Below are 17862 nucleotides of genomic sequence, written 5' to 3'. Positions count from 1 at the left end.
CTGAAGAATCCACATCACTGATACTTTGTTTCCTCTTCCTCTTTGGTTCAGTTTGGACCCTTGCTTCATTAAGGTTAGGTTGGCATAGGATACGTTTCCAAGTTCTAATATTGGTTGGCTGCTTCAATGTTGAGTTAGTAGTATTATTGTTAACTAGTTAGTAACTCGTGCTCCTTACCTTCCTCTAAAAAAAGTTTGTAACTTGTGAAATATACATAAAAGTTCAACAAAATATAATATTTTATGTTTAATTTTTTTCTAAATATGAAAGATTGAAAGTTGCTAATTATGATACATATTAATAGGTGTTTATTATGATTTTATTTGTTAATGAAGTAATTTGTTATATCATTTAAAGAAAATATGATGTGGCAGGAATCTAATGGAGGATGTAAATATAGGAACTTTTATAAGAAATCCTTATAGTATTTAAGCATGATAAAAATAGAATAAATTGCACTTTCCTCCTTCAATCTATCGAGTCATTTGCACTTTTCCCTCTCTTAACTATTAGGTTATTTGTAAGGCGAAAACACTATTTTAGTCCCTACATTTTAGGGTTACGGTCAATTTGGTCCCTAAATTTTAGTAGCAGTCAATTTGGTCCCTATTCTTTTTAACTTGTAGTCAATTTAGTCCTTACCGTTAACTCACTAATGGAAAATGTTTACATGGCAAATGGTCTGCCTTGTAGGCGCACATGTGGCTAATATAATAATATAAAATCAATTAATCAAATATTATAAAAGTCACATCAACATTTTAATAATAAAAGAAATCCATGTAAGACAAATAAAATTCAGAAAAGATTAGTTAAAAGAAAAAAAAAATAAAGAAAATGAATTTTTAAAAGAATCCTCGCTTTCTTTTATTTTCTTTAGAATTTTTGCACTTTCTTATTTTCCAAACACAATAAACCCAGTAACACCCAAAACCCAGCAACACCACAACATGAAATCAAATCCCAATATCAAGTGTTTAGTCGGTGAAATAAAGATCTGCAAACGTAACTTAGTTGGTGTGATTCAAATCTAGTCGTTTCATCGCCAGGGGACTGAAGATTGAATTCCTTCAAAATAAAGACTCTGCAGGCTGGTGTTGTTGCCTACAATGGGAAGCTGCATTGGGTGGATACAGATAAAGAAAAATATGATCAAAGGCTTTTTACTGTTCGATCCATTCATCGATCCACCCATTGAATTTTCGCCCAAAGGCTCTGTCTCCTTTGGAGTTTTCCATGGGCATCTCCGAATATTCCAAATGTTTCATGCCGATCCTTACCATTTTGATGTTTGGGAACTCGAGGATTACGGTAATGCAAATACATGGTGCCTGAAACACAAAGTTTACATGAAGGACTTGGTTTCAGAATGTTTTGATCTTGTTAAGATAGCCATGGACATATGGCGGTCCATGTCATTTTTAGCTTTCCATCCAACTGTTGGTGAAATTGCCTTTTACAATTTCAGAATTACATTGTCTTGTGAAACATGCAAACGAAAGTATTGAAAGTAGCAAGCAAACTCAGCGACCGTGAGATTTTGGCTGGGTATTGGGATTTTTTTGGCTAAACACTCGGTATTGGGATTTGATTTCATATTGTGCTGCTGCTGGTGTTGGGTGTTGCAGGGTATATTGTGATTTTTTTCCCACCGTTTCTCCAAAAAAAAAAAAAATCCTCCACTGCACGCCTCTTTGTCTCTCTGTTTCTTTCCCCTCCACTTCTCTAGCTCTATTTTCCTCCTCAGTTAACTGAGCTGCTGAAATTGCAAGCTCGGGATCCCTTTGAGTCAATTCCAATGCAGGACCTCATTCAATCGGAACAACCCTGAAGTATTGCGGGTACCTATGACAAATAGTGTTACGAAATTCTAATGGCAGCCCAAGATAAGTCCTCAAATGGGCAATCTTCTCCAACAATATCCGCTTCTCCAATGATATCATCAACAATTTCCTCAATTTAACAACCAACAATCTTCCATCTCATTCCTAATCCTCATCTCCTCCAAATAAAGCCTTTCAGCTTCGGGTGTCAACTTGAACTTTAATGAAAAAACCCCTTCTTCCTCGATATCGAACACTGCAGGGAATTTCCTTTAACAAAACAATAAATCGTCGCTTCTTGTCAAGACCCAATTCCCTTTTGTACTTACCTAGCTCTCTAAGAGACATAATTTTATTAGGTTGACTCACTAGAATCTTCCGTATCTTTAACACTAGTTTCAGCTTCTTGTCCCTTTGGATGACATTGTCAAAAGGAAGTTCTTTTCTTCTCTTCACAACAGCTCTAATGGGTCCGAGTCCAAATGGGGTTTTTCTCAGATTACTCAAACTAACATTATTACTACTTTGTTGCAAAACTAAACTTGTGCCCCAAAACTGTGATCCGGTTGATGGGGAGAAATAGGATTTTACAGAAAGTTTAGGGTTTTGAAGAAAAGGATATTTTGTATGAGATAAATAATGGTAAGGAAGTAGCTAGATGGAGAACAAAGCAAGTGTTGGGGTTTCATTGTGAGCTAGTTATTATGGCAGAGTTGCACAACCAGCGGCTTCTTCTTTTTTTCTTTTCTTTTACCGGCGACCTAGCGGTGGAGGTGGATTTTTTTTTTTGAGAAATGGTGGGGAAAAAAAAAAATTTAGAGAGAGACGTATACTTTTTTGTATTTTTTTAGGTTTAGAGATTGGTATGAAATGCAATAAATAAGGGATAATTAATAAGATACTAATTAAAATATTAGTATTAATGAGTGTTTTTTTTTACCGTTTGATCTATTTAAATCCAATGATTTAGAAAAGATGCAACTCTTTAGAGTTACACCAGGTATAACTTGAATCCATCTTTATATGAGATGGATTAGGCTCAAATCACACCTGGTGTAACTCTAAGCAATGTTACACCATCCAATAACTTGTTATAGAATTCATATTTTGAAAATCACACCGTTGAATTACATATTCTATATGTTTTTAACATTCATGTCAATTGAATGTTATTTACCATTTAATCCATAAACTCATCTTTTATGCATTATTTTAAATTACAAAAACTTGAATTTAAACAATTGATTGATAACGTAGCTATTAATATTTAGTTATCTTGAAATTTTGCAAGCATGGAGAATATACGAAGATAATGTAATCTAATGGTTGGGTTCAAATTACACTTTATATAACTTTAATTAATATTATACTACTTAATATTTATTTAATTGGATACAAATTTTGACAAATTCACCATTAGATTACCTTATCTTCGTATATTCTCCATGCTTGTAAAATTTCAAGATAATAAAAAATTAATAGCTATGTTATCAATCAATTGTTTAAATTCAAGTTTTTGTAATTTAAAATAATGCATAAAAGATGAGTTTATGGATTAAATGGTAAATAACATTCAATTGATATGAAAATTGACATGAATGTTAAGAATATATAGAACATGTAATTTAACGGTGGGATTTTCAAAATATGAATTCTATAACAAGTTATTGGATGGTGTAACATTGTTTAGAGTTACACTAAGTGTAACTTGAGTCTAATCCATATAAATATATATATATATATATATATATGAGATGAGTTCAAGTTACACCTGGTGTAACTTCACAAGAATTACACCCTTTTTAGACCGTAGATTTCTATTAGATCTAAAGGTTAAAAGAGGTCAACTATCTATGTCATTATTAAACATTTATTACTTGTCACACTGACTAACCAAATTAATGGTAGGGAATATTATATTACTATTTTTTTTTCTATTTTCTGTTTCTCTCTCTCTCTCTAATTAATTTATCTCTAACCTTGCACAAGCGCTATTCCTAACTTTCTGAGTTGCAGACCTTCTTTAGCATGACCTTATTATTTTATAATATACCACTTGACTATTACAAGTTATGTCTTTCGTAGGATGCCAAATAAGTCCATTGTGCTTCTTATCCGATTATGTTTTCTTTATGTTTTCCTCAACTTGGTTAAATAAAAACACTATTATTATTTGTGGGCATAGCCATCAACGTTGAATCTTGAACTTCTATATATGTGTGTGTTGTTCTACAAGACGTGATGGGTTTACATAAATTTCGTCAGAAATTCATGGTCACCTCTTAATGAAACTCTCTTTTTATAACAGTGTTGGTGAATTTGTTTAATGAATCAAGTTATTTGATATATGACTAATTTTTATATTTAGGAATATGAAATCATGGAGTTTGGAAGAGGCATAAATTGTTTTATTTTAGTAATTAATTTTGGCACTTACAGGCACAAAAGTAAATTCTGATTCTTTAATTTTAGTAATCGTTGTTTGTGTTTAATATAAATTGAGGATAAGCATTGATCCTTTAATTTTCGAGAGAATGATAAATCTGATCCTAAGATAGTGTTTTATTTTGTAGAAACCCAGATATTGATGAAAATATCCAGGTTCACAGGTGTGTTTATCTGAAAACAAAAAAGAAAAAAGAAAAAAGAAAACAAAAGAAAGAAAAGAAGAAGAACACAAGAAGAAAGAAATGAAAAAATTTGAGAGACAATCATTAATACTAGGATATCCTCTAAAATCTAAAATCTAGCATTAATGACTCTATATTAATGGCATGAGAAGTAGTGATTTATCACCGTTAGATCTAATAAAAATCTACGGTCTAAAAAGGGTGTAACTCTTGTGAAGTTACACCAGGTGTAACTTGAACCTATCTCTATATATATATATATATATATATATATATATATATATATATATATATCATCCTTAGTTAATTGTCATTGTTACTTGGTTCTACCATTCATTTCGAGAATGTCATCATCCTTGCTTGCTTCTTATCCGAAATGATATCACAGAAAAATCAATGCTGTAGCCTGTAGCCTGTAGTATGATCGAAAACAGCTCACCCTTTGTTTGATAAGAAATATTATTTTTTGGCTTAAATATCGTTAATAGACAATTTCAAAAAATTGACTTTTTTTGTTACCACCCTAAAATGATCCAAAAAATTATATTATATGATTTGTATGAAAAATCATTAATATTTAGTATATATAATGGTTCTAGACTTCTAGTTATAGTGACAACTTGGTGGTAGAGAAAATGGTGAGGTGGTGGTGATGATGGCAATGGTAGTGACTATGGTGGTGCGAGTTGAATGGAGATAAATAGAGGTAGCAGTGGTGGAATATATGAATAGAGTAGGAGTGACCGAGTAAGAGTACAAAGAAATGACAAAAAACAATTTTCGTCTCTTTTGAGTTATTTTCCGTTGACTTGAATTTCCAACTACAACAGACACTGAAAAATATGGAAAATAGTTTTTTTTTTTCTCATAAACAAACGGATATTAATTTTTTTTACCAAAATTTGAAAGTATTAAGCACAATTAAACTAATTATCCTAAATGACTTCTCAACTGGATAAGATTTTGTTTTCCCCAAAGAATCTTTTATAGTATGCATCTTGGATAATCATGCCAGTATTACCATGATTCCAAACCTTTAAAGTGTGTTAAGCACAAACAAGCTAATTATCATAAATTATTTCACACTTGGATTAGAGCTTTTTCAAAGAATCTTTTATATAGTATGCGCAGCTTGGAAGATCATGCAAGTTGCAAAATCGAAGAACCTTCTAAATGTGCAAGTTTTATTGATTATGTGTAGCTGCTTGTAAATTTGCAGGTTGGTTTTAATTCTTTTTTTTTTAATGGTTTCAAGCTTCTAGAATTAAATGAGTAATATAATAATAAATTAATAATGTAAATTTAAAATATTGATTTTTATGTAAGGTAAATTAGTCTTAATTTTTTTTTTCCAAATTTATTATCTTTATCCTTATGAGCTCACAAAACCATGTACACTTTGCTATTTTTGCACAATAGTATTGTGACTTGCGAGTGTTTGCATGTCGGGTTTTTGTCATGTTGAATTATGAGTATTCGACTATATAAGTTGACTTGAACCCGACTTGTTTAGTAAACGTGTTAAGAATTCTCAACCCTAACACGCCATGTTTATTAAATAGGTCGATTCGACACAACATGTCTAACCCGTTTTAATTAACAATTTATGTAAATGTCAATACAAATAATCCATTTATAACCTGTTAGATTAATAGGTCATACTTGACTTGAATAACATGTTATCAATTCTCATATAACTAAAATTAAAATATAATTACAACCATAAATTTTAAGCAATAATAACAAAATAATATTAACAAAAGCTAATACCTTTATAAGCTAAATGAGTCAAATGAGTTCGTATGTTGAACACGAACACGACCTATTTATTAAATGGGTCAGTTGTATCAATCTAAATCTGATCCAAACCCGTTGAACCTCAATTTATGACCTGTTTATAAATGGGTTAGCCGCTTTGGATTTTGCCACCCATACTTGCAACCGCAGTTTGGTTTCCTAACTAGGAATAACATCCCAATATAATTATAAATTCATTTAAGAAAATTAATGGCTGTATTAAAATTTATTTTGAATCATGCCTAAAAGAAGGAGAAAATAAATTAAAGCATAGCAGTTAATTGGTGTTTTAAGTGTCATATATATGATTAGTTATGAACCATTTAAAAAGGTTTAAATGGACTTTTAAACAGTGTACTGGTGCTTGCAAAAGTTTAGGCAAAAATGAATGCATGTCCAAAATAATTATTTTACTTTAAACAGATAGATACCATGTTCTTCCTCTTCTTTATTTTTATGTATACAGTTACCAACTTTGGTTCCTTGTTAAAAACTACATTATAAGTTGATGCACTCATTGCCACCATATATATTAGACTCTTTTTATGGAAGTTTGACTAATTGAGTATATAACGTGTTCACCGATGTAGTTCAAATTTCCAAATGGTAAGCCTTGCCAAATCCTCATCATTTTACCAGATCAGTTGAATCTTTTTGCTAATATAATGCATGTGATAAATGCACAAAGGGATTTCTTTCCATAAATAAAGGATATTGCATTAACTCAAACCCTTAATAAAAAGAGAATCAATCTTTCTCAAGTCTCTCACAAATCCCTTTACTACTTTCTTGCCATGGAAGCACAAGCACATGGTAATTCTCTTCATCGGCCTTGTGCCTCTGAGGCCTCTAGCATCTCAGCTACTTCTGAAGGTCCTCCTCTTTCACTCAAAAAAGAATTAGGAGTTGATGAGTCCAATAAGGCCATGATCATGAAAATGAAAGAAAAAGTTTCCAAACATGTTTCTGATCATGCTGATCAGCCTGCACCCTCTTTGGGATCATCGAGTTCTCGTGTCTTACTCGATTTGAAGCTTTCAAACGATGATTCGAATCGTGGGTCATCGAAGGTAGAACTCAATCTTATCAATTCCATGAATTCTAGCTCTTCTCAGGTCCCAAACGAGCCTGTATCCGATGAAAACACCCAAGAAAAACAACCAGGGAATAGGGTTTTCACATGCAACTTTTGCAATAGAAACTTCTATTCGTCTCAAGCCTTAGGTGGTCATCAAAACGCACACAAACAAGAGCGTGCATTGGCTAAACGACGTCAAGGTATGGAGATGGGTGCTTTTGGACATCCACATCATTTTCCTTACTATCCATATTCAAACCTTTCCACACACCCTCTGTATGGATCTTTACATAGATCATTATCATCATCATCATCACCTCTTGGTGTTAGAATGGAGTCTATGATTCATAAGCCTTCTTTTCCTTGGTCCTCTTCACCCGGGTATCGATTTGGTCACGCTGGTTGGTCTAGGCAGGCCTTATTGAATCCACAACCAAACATGGATAGGTTAAGGATGGAAGGGTTTCAGGCACATAATGGTGGTTTTGGACTTGCTGGTGGGAATTCTAGTCCTGCTATAAAACTTGAGGAGATTAACACTAATGCACTTCGCAATCTTGGTGGATCTTCTACAATTAACACATCAAAAATTGACATCAAGCCAACTGTTACCGGTGATTATCTTCACCGGGAGGGTCCTCCGAAAAATGGAGCCCCTGGACTTGATTTGTCACTAAAGCTTTAGATATTGTTCTAGTTTAGGGTTATAATTAATAATATTACATGTTATGATGTTTTGTTCATTTTTAGGTGTTCTTGTTTGAGAACTTTTGTGTATTTAGGTGTTCTAATGTAGGGTTATAATAATAAAATCATGGTTTGATTTTGGATTGTAATTTAGTTTTTGCACTTACCCTTTTTTTGGAATTGATGCATATGATGGTTTTGGTATGAAAGTTTTTAGTTGAAAGTGCAGGTATGAAAAACCACGTTAACAAGCATATATGCTTGTAAACATGGTTTTTCAAATTGATGGTTCGAGATAATTATAAAGGACAAAATTTAGGTATAATATTTTAGGTGTTGTTCCTTAAGTTCTATACTTAAGATTGAGCCATGTGGTTAATTAATTAGAAAATACACTTCAATCTTATAAGGAAAAATTCACATGGCAGAATCTTAAGGAATATCACCTTAGTACTATACTTAAGTCTTGCCTAACTATATATATTGCTTGATTGATTATAGAGTGATTCTATTGCTAATTTATTTATTTTAGATAATTTATGGACAATAATTCTTTCCTTTTTAATATTTATTTAGAAATACTTAATACCTTAAATATTGGTCATTTAAATTTTCAAAAAATATAGCTTATTTAAATTAAATCAGCCTAAAACGTAAAAGGGTTGGTTTAGTTATTCCTAAGACTATATATCCATGAGTTTTTGAGTTTCTCATAATTCCCTCGCAGAGTAGGAAAAAGAAAAAGAAAAATATCCCAAGTGCACATTTGAGCTAACAGCATTGGAATTACCGTTCGGTTTTTGAAAAGGAAAAAATAAGGTTAATTTAGTGATCCTAATTCCTAACCAAAGAAAGACCAATAATATTATTAATTATTGAGAAGTGTTATATTTATAATATTTTCACAACAAATCTTAACTGATAAGCTGTTATTGACTCTAATTTGAACTCACTATTGAAATTAATTTTTTATCCATCAATAACAGCACATAACAACCTGTCACTTAAGATTTGTTGTATAAGTATTTATAAACATAACATTTCTCTTAATTAACGCTCTAACATGCCATTGGAGAAGTGATAACTATCGAGTTTCAAAATAATTTGAATAAATTTTATAGTAATAATTACTTTGAATTGAATTGTCCAACTTTCACTTAACACATTTGTTATTAGGGAGAAATTATTAAGTTTACCGGGAGGACTGTTGAAGTGGGTATATCCGTACATGACTGCATAAGCTTCCTTCTTCCTTCTTATCTTAAATTTGGAAAAGGAAATATATCTGGTGGAGGAAGTGAGTAGGATTATTTATTTAAATAATAATTTCTTCCCTATTATTAGAGGAAAGCTTAAAGATTTACAACTGTACCTATAAATTCAAGAAACTTTTATCATAATAATCAAAGATTCAAATTTGCTTGCCTTGATCACGATGCAAGCAATCACCTTAAAATCTTCTGAGCATGTGCTCTATTAAAGATAGAGACACACAGAGAGCACGTTGGATCAATTAAACCACGTTATGGTAATTTGAATATCTTATATATATATATATATATATATATATGCTATTAGTAATTTGAATATCTTGAATTAACATAATTTTTTTTTTAAACAAATACACACACAAGTTTCTAAATAAAAAAATATACACACAAAGGAATAAAGGGAATGTAGTTCTAACATGAAGAAACACCACAAATTCCCCTTAAAATCATGGTAATTTTTAGCGGATAATATGAAAAGTTATATACACACAATATGTTCTTTAACGAAGTTCACAACGGTATGATCACAAACTGAAAATATAATAAATTCTATGTAATTTATTTAGTTCAAAAAAGATGGATTACCTAAATTAATTTTGTTTTTGAAAAAGGATTACCTTAATGAATTATTATCATCATAGCTAAGATTTTTGTAGTTCAATTGGTGCTTCATGATATTTCCAATGAAAATGTCGAGGATTTAAATCTCTCTCTCTTATTGTAACTATCAAATTATAAATAATAAATAAAACATTATCACCATAAGATTTTTTTTAAAAAAGTATAAACCATAATACTTCTTCAATAGAAAATTATTTATTAATTATTACACAAATAGTTTTTAACCAAAATGAGATGGGAAAATGTCATTCAAACCTGTGGTACTTTTTTTTTCCTTTTATTTTGGGAAGAGAACCAAGGATGAAGGATCCATATTTAAAAACAGTCTTATGTTCTTTTCCTTAAAATCACTATTGAAATTAATTTTTTATCTATCAATAACAGCTTTCTTTTTCCCCCTTCAATCAAGGGTTTAATTTAATGAAGATTACATTGGTATGAGTTGGAAAATTTTCAAAATACTAGTAACTGCCAGGCCATTAACACAATCAACAATTGTGAAATGTTATTATTATTCAATAATTACATTAATATTAGGGGAGAATTATTTGAACCTTGACATTCTTATATAATAAAGGAGAATAGAAAATGACATTAAGTGGCAAAATTCTTGACAAAATAATACAGATTTGAATGAAAGACATCTTTTACATTTTTTGGATACACATAATTACTTTAAATGAAATTTAGTAGTTCATAGGTACTTAAGAGCAAACTATGATTGTTATCAAAAAAAGAAAAAAAGAAAAAAGAAAAAAAAAAAGGAGTAAACTATGATTTGGTGATATCAATCTCAAGATTGAAAAGCACTATTTATTTTTAGACACTTTGGTCACTGTTTTTATTGGTCCACATCGTATACATAAATCTAAAAATGACAAAGCTTGTGAGGTTCAAGTAATAGAAAGTTTAATGGTAATGATATTTCTTGTGATGTCCCACGTGGTCATGTATGTGGTTTGAATCTCATCTCCCTCTTCTTATTATTTGCCCAAAAATATTGACAATGTTTGACACATATTCTACTTTTTGTATGAATTATTAGAGTAAAGAAAAAGTAAATTTTTTGCTTGTATTTTTGAACAGGTGTGACATTGAATGTATGATGTATCAGCAAAAAATTAAGCCCTTATTTCTTATTAATTCATTTTAAAAAAAGCTTTAAATTTATGCTATTAATGTAATTGATTCTCTCTCTTATAAGGTATCCTAATTCTATTGGATTTTTAAATTATTCTAAAAAATTGCCAAATAATGAAAATATGTGATACTCTATTAATCTTAATGGAGTATTACTTATCTGTCAATACTTAAGAGTTAAGAGTACTCTTGTTCCTCAGTTGAATAGTTTAAACTCATTTATGAAATGAACCAAGAATCTCCCTTCCCTATTTATAAAAATTGAATTATTAAAGAAAAATGGAATTACACCCCCACCTCTTTGAGAAGGGAATATCCCCTTATCTTAGATATGAAATATTATATGCTTATATAAATATATAAATTAGATGGTTGGTTGGTATTGGCTTAATTGCATTAAGGGACATAATGACTTAAATTTCTAAAACAGTAGAATTTTAATCAGAGTAGTATTTTAAAAGATTTTAAAACTTTGGTAATAGTTAGAGAAAATATGTTCATTATTTAAATCTACTCTATATTTTTTGGATGCAAAATTATTAAATCAAGTTTTTATATTTAGTTTTATTAATAACTCTTTTTTACAATTGATATCAGTCCCCACTTAATCATCTTATGATATAATCGATCTTAAGTAGAATTTCAACAAACATAATTTATTAAAGACAATATTTCAGTTTCACTTAATAATATAATCTATTGTGTGCAATATTGGTTTACAAAAATAAAAGCCTTATTAGGGAAATTGATTGTCAATGATTAATTTTTTATGGGATGTTCAATAATTATTTGGTACACACTTATAACATTTTTTTGTTATAATTGTTTAAAGTTTCAATTAGGTTGGATTTACAATGGCTCAATATCTTAAGGGCCTTCTTGAAGGAGGGTGAAAGAATATAAAATCCACTTATAGTTTTTCTTTAAAAAAAAAAAAAAAAATCAATTATCATCCTATAGGGATGCTAAAGAAATTTAGGGGGCTTTATTTGCTCTATGTTGGAGTGCCTTGGGTACTTCAAAAATTATTGAGACATAAAGGGCCTTAGGCCTAGGTCTAGAGTTGACGACCTCTTGATGCAATTACAATATATAAGATACAAGTTTGAGTACAAATATAATATATGATAAGATTGATTTGGAGATAAGCTTATCTATAATATGTAATTTTTATTGTAAAATTTTTTGTGATAACAACTAAATGTTTGGTTATTATATAATTTTTCTGTTTTCAAGTATACTAGAGTTCTTATAGTTTCACGTTGAATGACTTTTTGTAATGTTTTAAGTTTGAACGACAACTTATTTTGTTATAAAAAAATCACAATTCTTAAAAATAAAAATAAAAATACAATTGATGCAAGTTTTGTTAATTATAGTTTTGATAGGTAGGATAACATTTCAAACTTAATTATGACGTCCGTTTTATGATGATTTCTTTTTATCATTAAACTAAGACACTAATTGATTTTTGGTAGGCGAAAATTGAATCATAAATCTCTTATTAATTATAGTTAATATAGAGGCTATAGAGTAAAATGATTAAAAAAATATGGTTTATCCAAAATCTTTTTAAAATATAAGGTTCAATATGAAACTGTAGGGGCACAATTTTAGTGGCCCAATCCTTGTCGGTCAAGTCTTGGCCCAAAAAGTCCCACACAATGAATTTTTTGTAGAGTATGGGCTAAAGAACTCTGTATCAGTTAGTTTAAACGGATTGTCGCATGGGATAAGGGAATACAGAAACAAGAACGAAAAATGCTATCGTGAAGAGAGGTCCCTCACAAATAATAAGGCTCAAAACTTGATTAATAGACACAGATTAATGCAATAAGACTTCTCTACAGTATTCTCTCTTCCTTTTTCTCTGTCCTCTCTCTTAGGGGACCTTTACATATTATATAGGCCCTTTCCAATTATCTGGGTTTTACACTTGTTGATCATCCAATCCCCCACTTGAGCACCTGTCCCATTAGACACCCCCCTCAATTCTCTGTGAGTTGAAGTACCCAAGGTAACACTGTTCAGGGGTCTTCTCCTCATTAATACGGCTAGGAGAGTAGTTGTAAGGCATTTAATGTGGTGGTGGCAGCCTTTGCTGAGATATTTCGAGTTTCCTTCCTTTTCCCGTATTTGGAAGATGGACTATAGTGGCCTGGATGTACCTTTGCTCCGGATTTTACAGTATTCGAGGAGAAATTACTCCTCGGACATGTTCTCTTTACCCCAGTGGGCCTGAATAAGGATTGCTTGGGCCACGCTGACTCCTCGGACGGGACTAGGGCCCAGCCAACCTATTATTTTGGGCCGGTCCCCGCAATAGCCCCTAAAAACTCCGGTTTTTGATCTCCTTCTGAGGAGAAAAGCGGGGTTTTGACATTACAAAGGATGGAATTAATTAGCTCCTGATTCACACGTGTGGGGGCAGTTACTTTTTGACGCGCTACAATTTATGAGGCGTGACTATTTACTTCAGGCGGCTTCATGTCTCCCTTATCCAACGGCAAAGCGCGGATCCAACGGCTGACATTCTTCCCAGAATTCTTGAGCGGGAGTGATTTCCCTTTTTCCCCGACTATATAAAGCCCTAAAGAGACTCGTTTCTCTTTTTTTACTAGCACATAAGAAGTTCAGAGAACTCCAGCGCCCAGAGATTCATGAACGTTACTGACCTTCATATTTCTGTAGCCGTTTCTGCGAAACATCCTTCCTCGAGAAGATTTCCAAGCGTCTTGGTGATTATTTGTGAGGACAACCGTAAGTTCTGCTTGCTTCGTTGCTTCAAATTTCTCCTCGGCTCTCAATTTTCATCTCGATTTTCTTTCCGTCCTTCCAGGTTAGCTTAGATTGGTAGATTCAAGGATCTAGTAGATACCCCGGCTGCCATGGAGGCCTTTAGGGCAAAATATCATATCCCACCGGGTGTGGTTCTGCAGTACTGTCCCCTAGAAGGAATATTAACAGATAGAGACGTGGGTCAAGTCGTCATTCCCATGATTGCTTTTATAGAAGGGGGAATGACACTTCCCATGCGTAGGATCACCCGGGACTACTTATACCACCATAGGTTGACACCGCATCAGTGCGCTCCAAACATGTTCAGGATATTAGGCTGCGTAGATGTCCAGAACGAACGGATGGGTCTAGGCCTTACCTGGCATGATGTGGTTCATCTGTACAAGTGCCATTACATTGAGAAGGGGGGGTATTATCTTAAATCTCGGTCCGAGGTCGTTAGGCTAATCTCCTGCCTCCCCATATCCAATAAGACTATGAAGGATGATTTCCTCATTGCCTCAGGAGAGTGGAGCGATGGTTTTCATTGTCCAACTCGAGCAGGAATTCTAGGTGCGGCGCTTCTGGGGCCAATCCTATAGGGAGGGGGCTTAGCTCTTTAGATTCATTCCCCCCCCCCCCCTTTTTTTTTGCTTAAGAATCAAAAATTTTTTATAACTTAACCATAATATTCTTCTCGGCTATTTTGCAGATAGAGCTCAAGTTGCTCCTCGGCTGAGCCACGTAAACGTTCAGGCCTTGAACTATCTTTTGAGGTCAGAAATCTACGTTACTGAGGACGGACAGCTACGCACGGCTCACCTGGTTTTGGGCTACCAACCCCTAACTCGCGCTTTCCAAGCCATTGGCCACGCCATAAGAGCTGGTAGTCCAAGGTTGGTTAGGATTGACGTATCCAAGCCCAAGTTTTTGGCCCAACAAGATCTCAAGCCAGTCGTGTTACCTGCCGTTCGGAATCCTCCACTAGTTGCGCAATTGCCTCCGCCAGACAACCTTGAAGTTGCTGCGCCAGTTGAAGGAGAGACCGAATCATCTCGTCTTTCTCTTGAGGAGGAGATAGACGAGCTCTATTTTGAAGAGGAGGTTCAAAAAGCTCCTTTGATTGAGCTTTCAGACCCTGAAGGAGAGCAGGATCGAAATTCTGTGGTCGGCGCTCCAATTATTATAACCTGCTCAGACGACTCCTCAGATGAGGAGGTAGATAATATGGTCGGCAAAGGAAAAAGCTTTGAGAGTTGATGGCTACCCGAGGAAAGGGCCAATCATCAAAGGCGCCAGCCCAGTCACAGACCCCTGTCCTTCCTCCAGTTGCCCCTCAACCCCCTTCTGATCTCGGCCTCAAGGTTAACCCGGACCTAAAGAAGAAAAGGCCGGCTGAAATCCCTGAGGAAGACAAGGTGGTCCCCCGCCCGGACAAGCAGCAAAAAACCACCCAGGGACAGAAAAATAAAAGGGCTTCTTCCATAGAAAGCCGGGAGGAAGAGAACTGGGTCGAAGTGCGTGTTAATCCGCGCACTTGGAGCCCAAAGCTCGAGGTAGACGGGGTTGCCATTCCCTACACTGCCTCGGTCCGAGAATACAACAGAGGCCGAGCAGGATATATAGCTGAGGCCCTAGAGCAGCCAGTGCTCCTTCCCCGGGACATGGAGGCCTACATGCGATTCTCTCAGCCTGAGCTCTTTCTATCCCTCAAGAGGGACCTTGCGATGGTAAAGTAACTCTTCTAACCTTTCATAAAATCATTAGACCTTGTTCATTCTAAGAAATCGTTTTGTTGTTTTGTGGGCAGATTACTCAACAAGTGTTTGTGGCCGAGGAGTATTGCCGCAACAACCGCAACTTGGCAGAAGCTGAGGCTCAGTCTCGTGCCGAGGTTGAGAAATCTGTAGGGTCCCTCAAGTAGGAGAATTTTGAACTCTCGAAGAAGTTCAAAGAGGCGGAGAAAAACCGCCGGAGCACCAAGGCTGGCTTGAAGAACGCTGAAACCCAAGCCGAGGACCAATGCCAAAAATTGTTCGTGACTGAGACAACCTTGCCACTGAAAGGCAAACAGTGTTGGATCTCAAGGCGGCGTTACAGAAAGCTGAAGAGAAGGTCCGGCTGGCTAAAGAAGAGGCTCAGCTAGTTCGGGAAGCAGCCGAGGCTGAAAAGAAGGCCTCTTATCAGCTCGGGGCGGAGGAGACTGAAGCCAGGCTCTCTGAGGAGCTTCCAGAGGTATGCAGGGATTACTGCAGCATCTCATGGGCTCATGCCCTTGATGCTGCAGGGTTTCCTGCAGACTCGGCATTGAGGTTGCTCGAGAAGGTCTTCTTCCCTCCTGAGATCTGAGAGGTCCCTGACGGCGGCCCTGAAACTTTCGAGCAGGCCCTGGTTATTCCTGATGCTATCCCCTTACTTGATAATGCCAAGGATCCTGCCAAGGAGTCCGTCTCCGAGGGTCTGGGGGCAGGTTCCAAAGCCAAGGAGGTTCCTCCTCCTCAGCCAGAGCAGAAAGAGAATCCTCCTGCTGAGGCTTAGCTTCTAGGGTTTTTAATTATTGTATATATATATATATATATATATTTCTTTTTTGGAGCTGGAGTTGTCTTATTTTTTGTTCTTTTGTAAAGACCTTCCTTTGTATTGACCTCGGCTTATTAATATAGAATGTTTTTTTTTTTTTCCATTCTCTTTTGGTACTTATGACTGATGTTGATATAATTTTATTATTTTGTTCAAAGTTAATACTGTTCCTCTAGTTAATGTTTGCAACAATATGAACAAATATAAACGAATGAGAAAAAGCAGTGTCGTGCGGCGAATTTAGAACAATAGATGCAATAACACTAAACTACGAATGTACCTTAAAATTGCACAGGAGTTCAAAGTTGTTAATTCCCAACAAGTCTGTGGTCCGAGGAGCCATGCAGGACTTAGGTTCTGTTTAAAACTCGTAGAGGTGCCATAAGTTGTTAATTTCCCCTAAGTCTGTGGTCCAAAGAGCCATGCAGGACTTAGGTTCTGTTTAAAACTCGTAGAGGTGCCATAAGTTGTTAATTTCCCCTAAGTTTGTGGTTCGAAGAGCCATGCAGGACGTAGGTTCTATTTAAAACTCGTAGAGATGCCATAAGTTGTTAATTTCCCCTAAGTCTGTGGTCCGAAGAGCCATGCAGGACTTAGGTTCTGTTTAAAACTCGTAGAGATGCTACAAGTTGTTAATTTCCCCTAAGTCTGTAGTCCGAAGAGTCATGCAGGACTTAGGTTCTGTTTAAAACTTGTAGATATGTCATAAGTTGTTAATTTCCCCTAAGTCTGTGATCCGAAGAGCCATGCAGGACTTGGGTTCTATTCAAAACTCATAGAGATGGAAATGGACCAAGGGGTATGCGATGATCATGAAACAAAACATAGGCATAGCCGTTTTCATTAATAATAATATCTTCTTAAATTATTTACATTCCACGGGCGAGGTACAATTTTTTCATCTAAGTCTTCTAAGTAATAAGCACCTATTCCGGCCACAGATGTGATGCGATACGGTCCTTCCCAGTTGGGTCCCAGCTTGCCCCAAGAAGGGTTCTTAGCGCTGCCGAGAATCTTCCTCATCACGAGGTCGCCTAGACTCAAAGGTTGCAGTTTTACATTAACATCATATCCCTGCTTTAGCTTCTGGTGATAACAGGCAATATGGATCATTGCTTTTTTCCTTTTTTCCTTAACTAAGTCTAGACTTCTCCCCAGTAACTCGTCATTGTTTTTTGGGGTAAAGGTGCTAGACTTCAATGTGGGGAAGATGTTCTCGATTGGGAGTACGACTTCGGCCCCATAAGTCATTGAAAAAGGAGTTTCACCCATTGACCGTTGCGGCGTCGTTCGATAGGTCCATAAAACGTGGGGGAGCTCGTCCACCCATCTCCCCTTTGCTTCATCCAGCCTCTTTTTCAGCCCGCTCACTATGACCTTGTTCACGGCCTCGGCTTGCCCGTTTCCTTGAGGGTATGCAGGAGTGGAATATCGGTTTGTGATCCCAAAGCCG

The 17862-nt window shown here is 34.9% G+C and overlaps 1 protein-coding gene and 1 pseudogene across 1 annotated transcript; one reads left to right on the top strand and one right to left on the bottom strand.

The window, feature by feature from the left end:
* Positions 1 to 1180: 1180 nt before the first annotated feature.
* On the bottom strand, positions 1181 to 6769 carry LOC126722449 (protein WHAT'S THIS FACTOR 1 homolog, chloroplastic-like; annotated as a pseudogene).
* Positions 6770 to 7045: 276 nt separating this feature from the next.
* LOC126722448 (zinc finger protein 1-like) lies at positions 7046 to 8014 on the top strand. The gene has a single exon (XM_050425599.1). It carries the CDS (start codon positions 7046 to 7048, stop codon positions 8012 to 8014), a length of 969 nt encoding a protein of 322 aa, XP_050281556.1.
* The last annotated feature ends 9848 nt before the right edge of the window (positions 8015 to 17862 follow it).

This window comes from Quercus robur, chromosome 4 (genome assembly GCF_932294415.1).
Source record: "Quercus robur chromosome 4, dhQueRobu3.1, whole genome shotgun sequence".
NCBI lineage: Eukaryota > Viridiplantae > Streptophyta > Magnoliopsida > Fagales > Fagaceae > Quercus > Quercus robur.
This window is presented reverse-complemented; position numbering and strand designations above follow the sequence as displayed.

Bases quoted from the DNA above. Each gene is read 5' to 3' on its own strand.
- LOC126722448 (XM_050425599.1), top strand. From the start codon at position 7,046: ATGGAAGCACAAGCACATGGTAATTCTCTTCATCGGCCTTGTGCCTCT.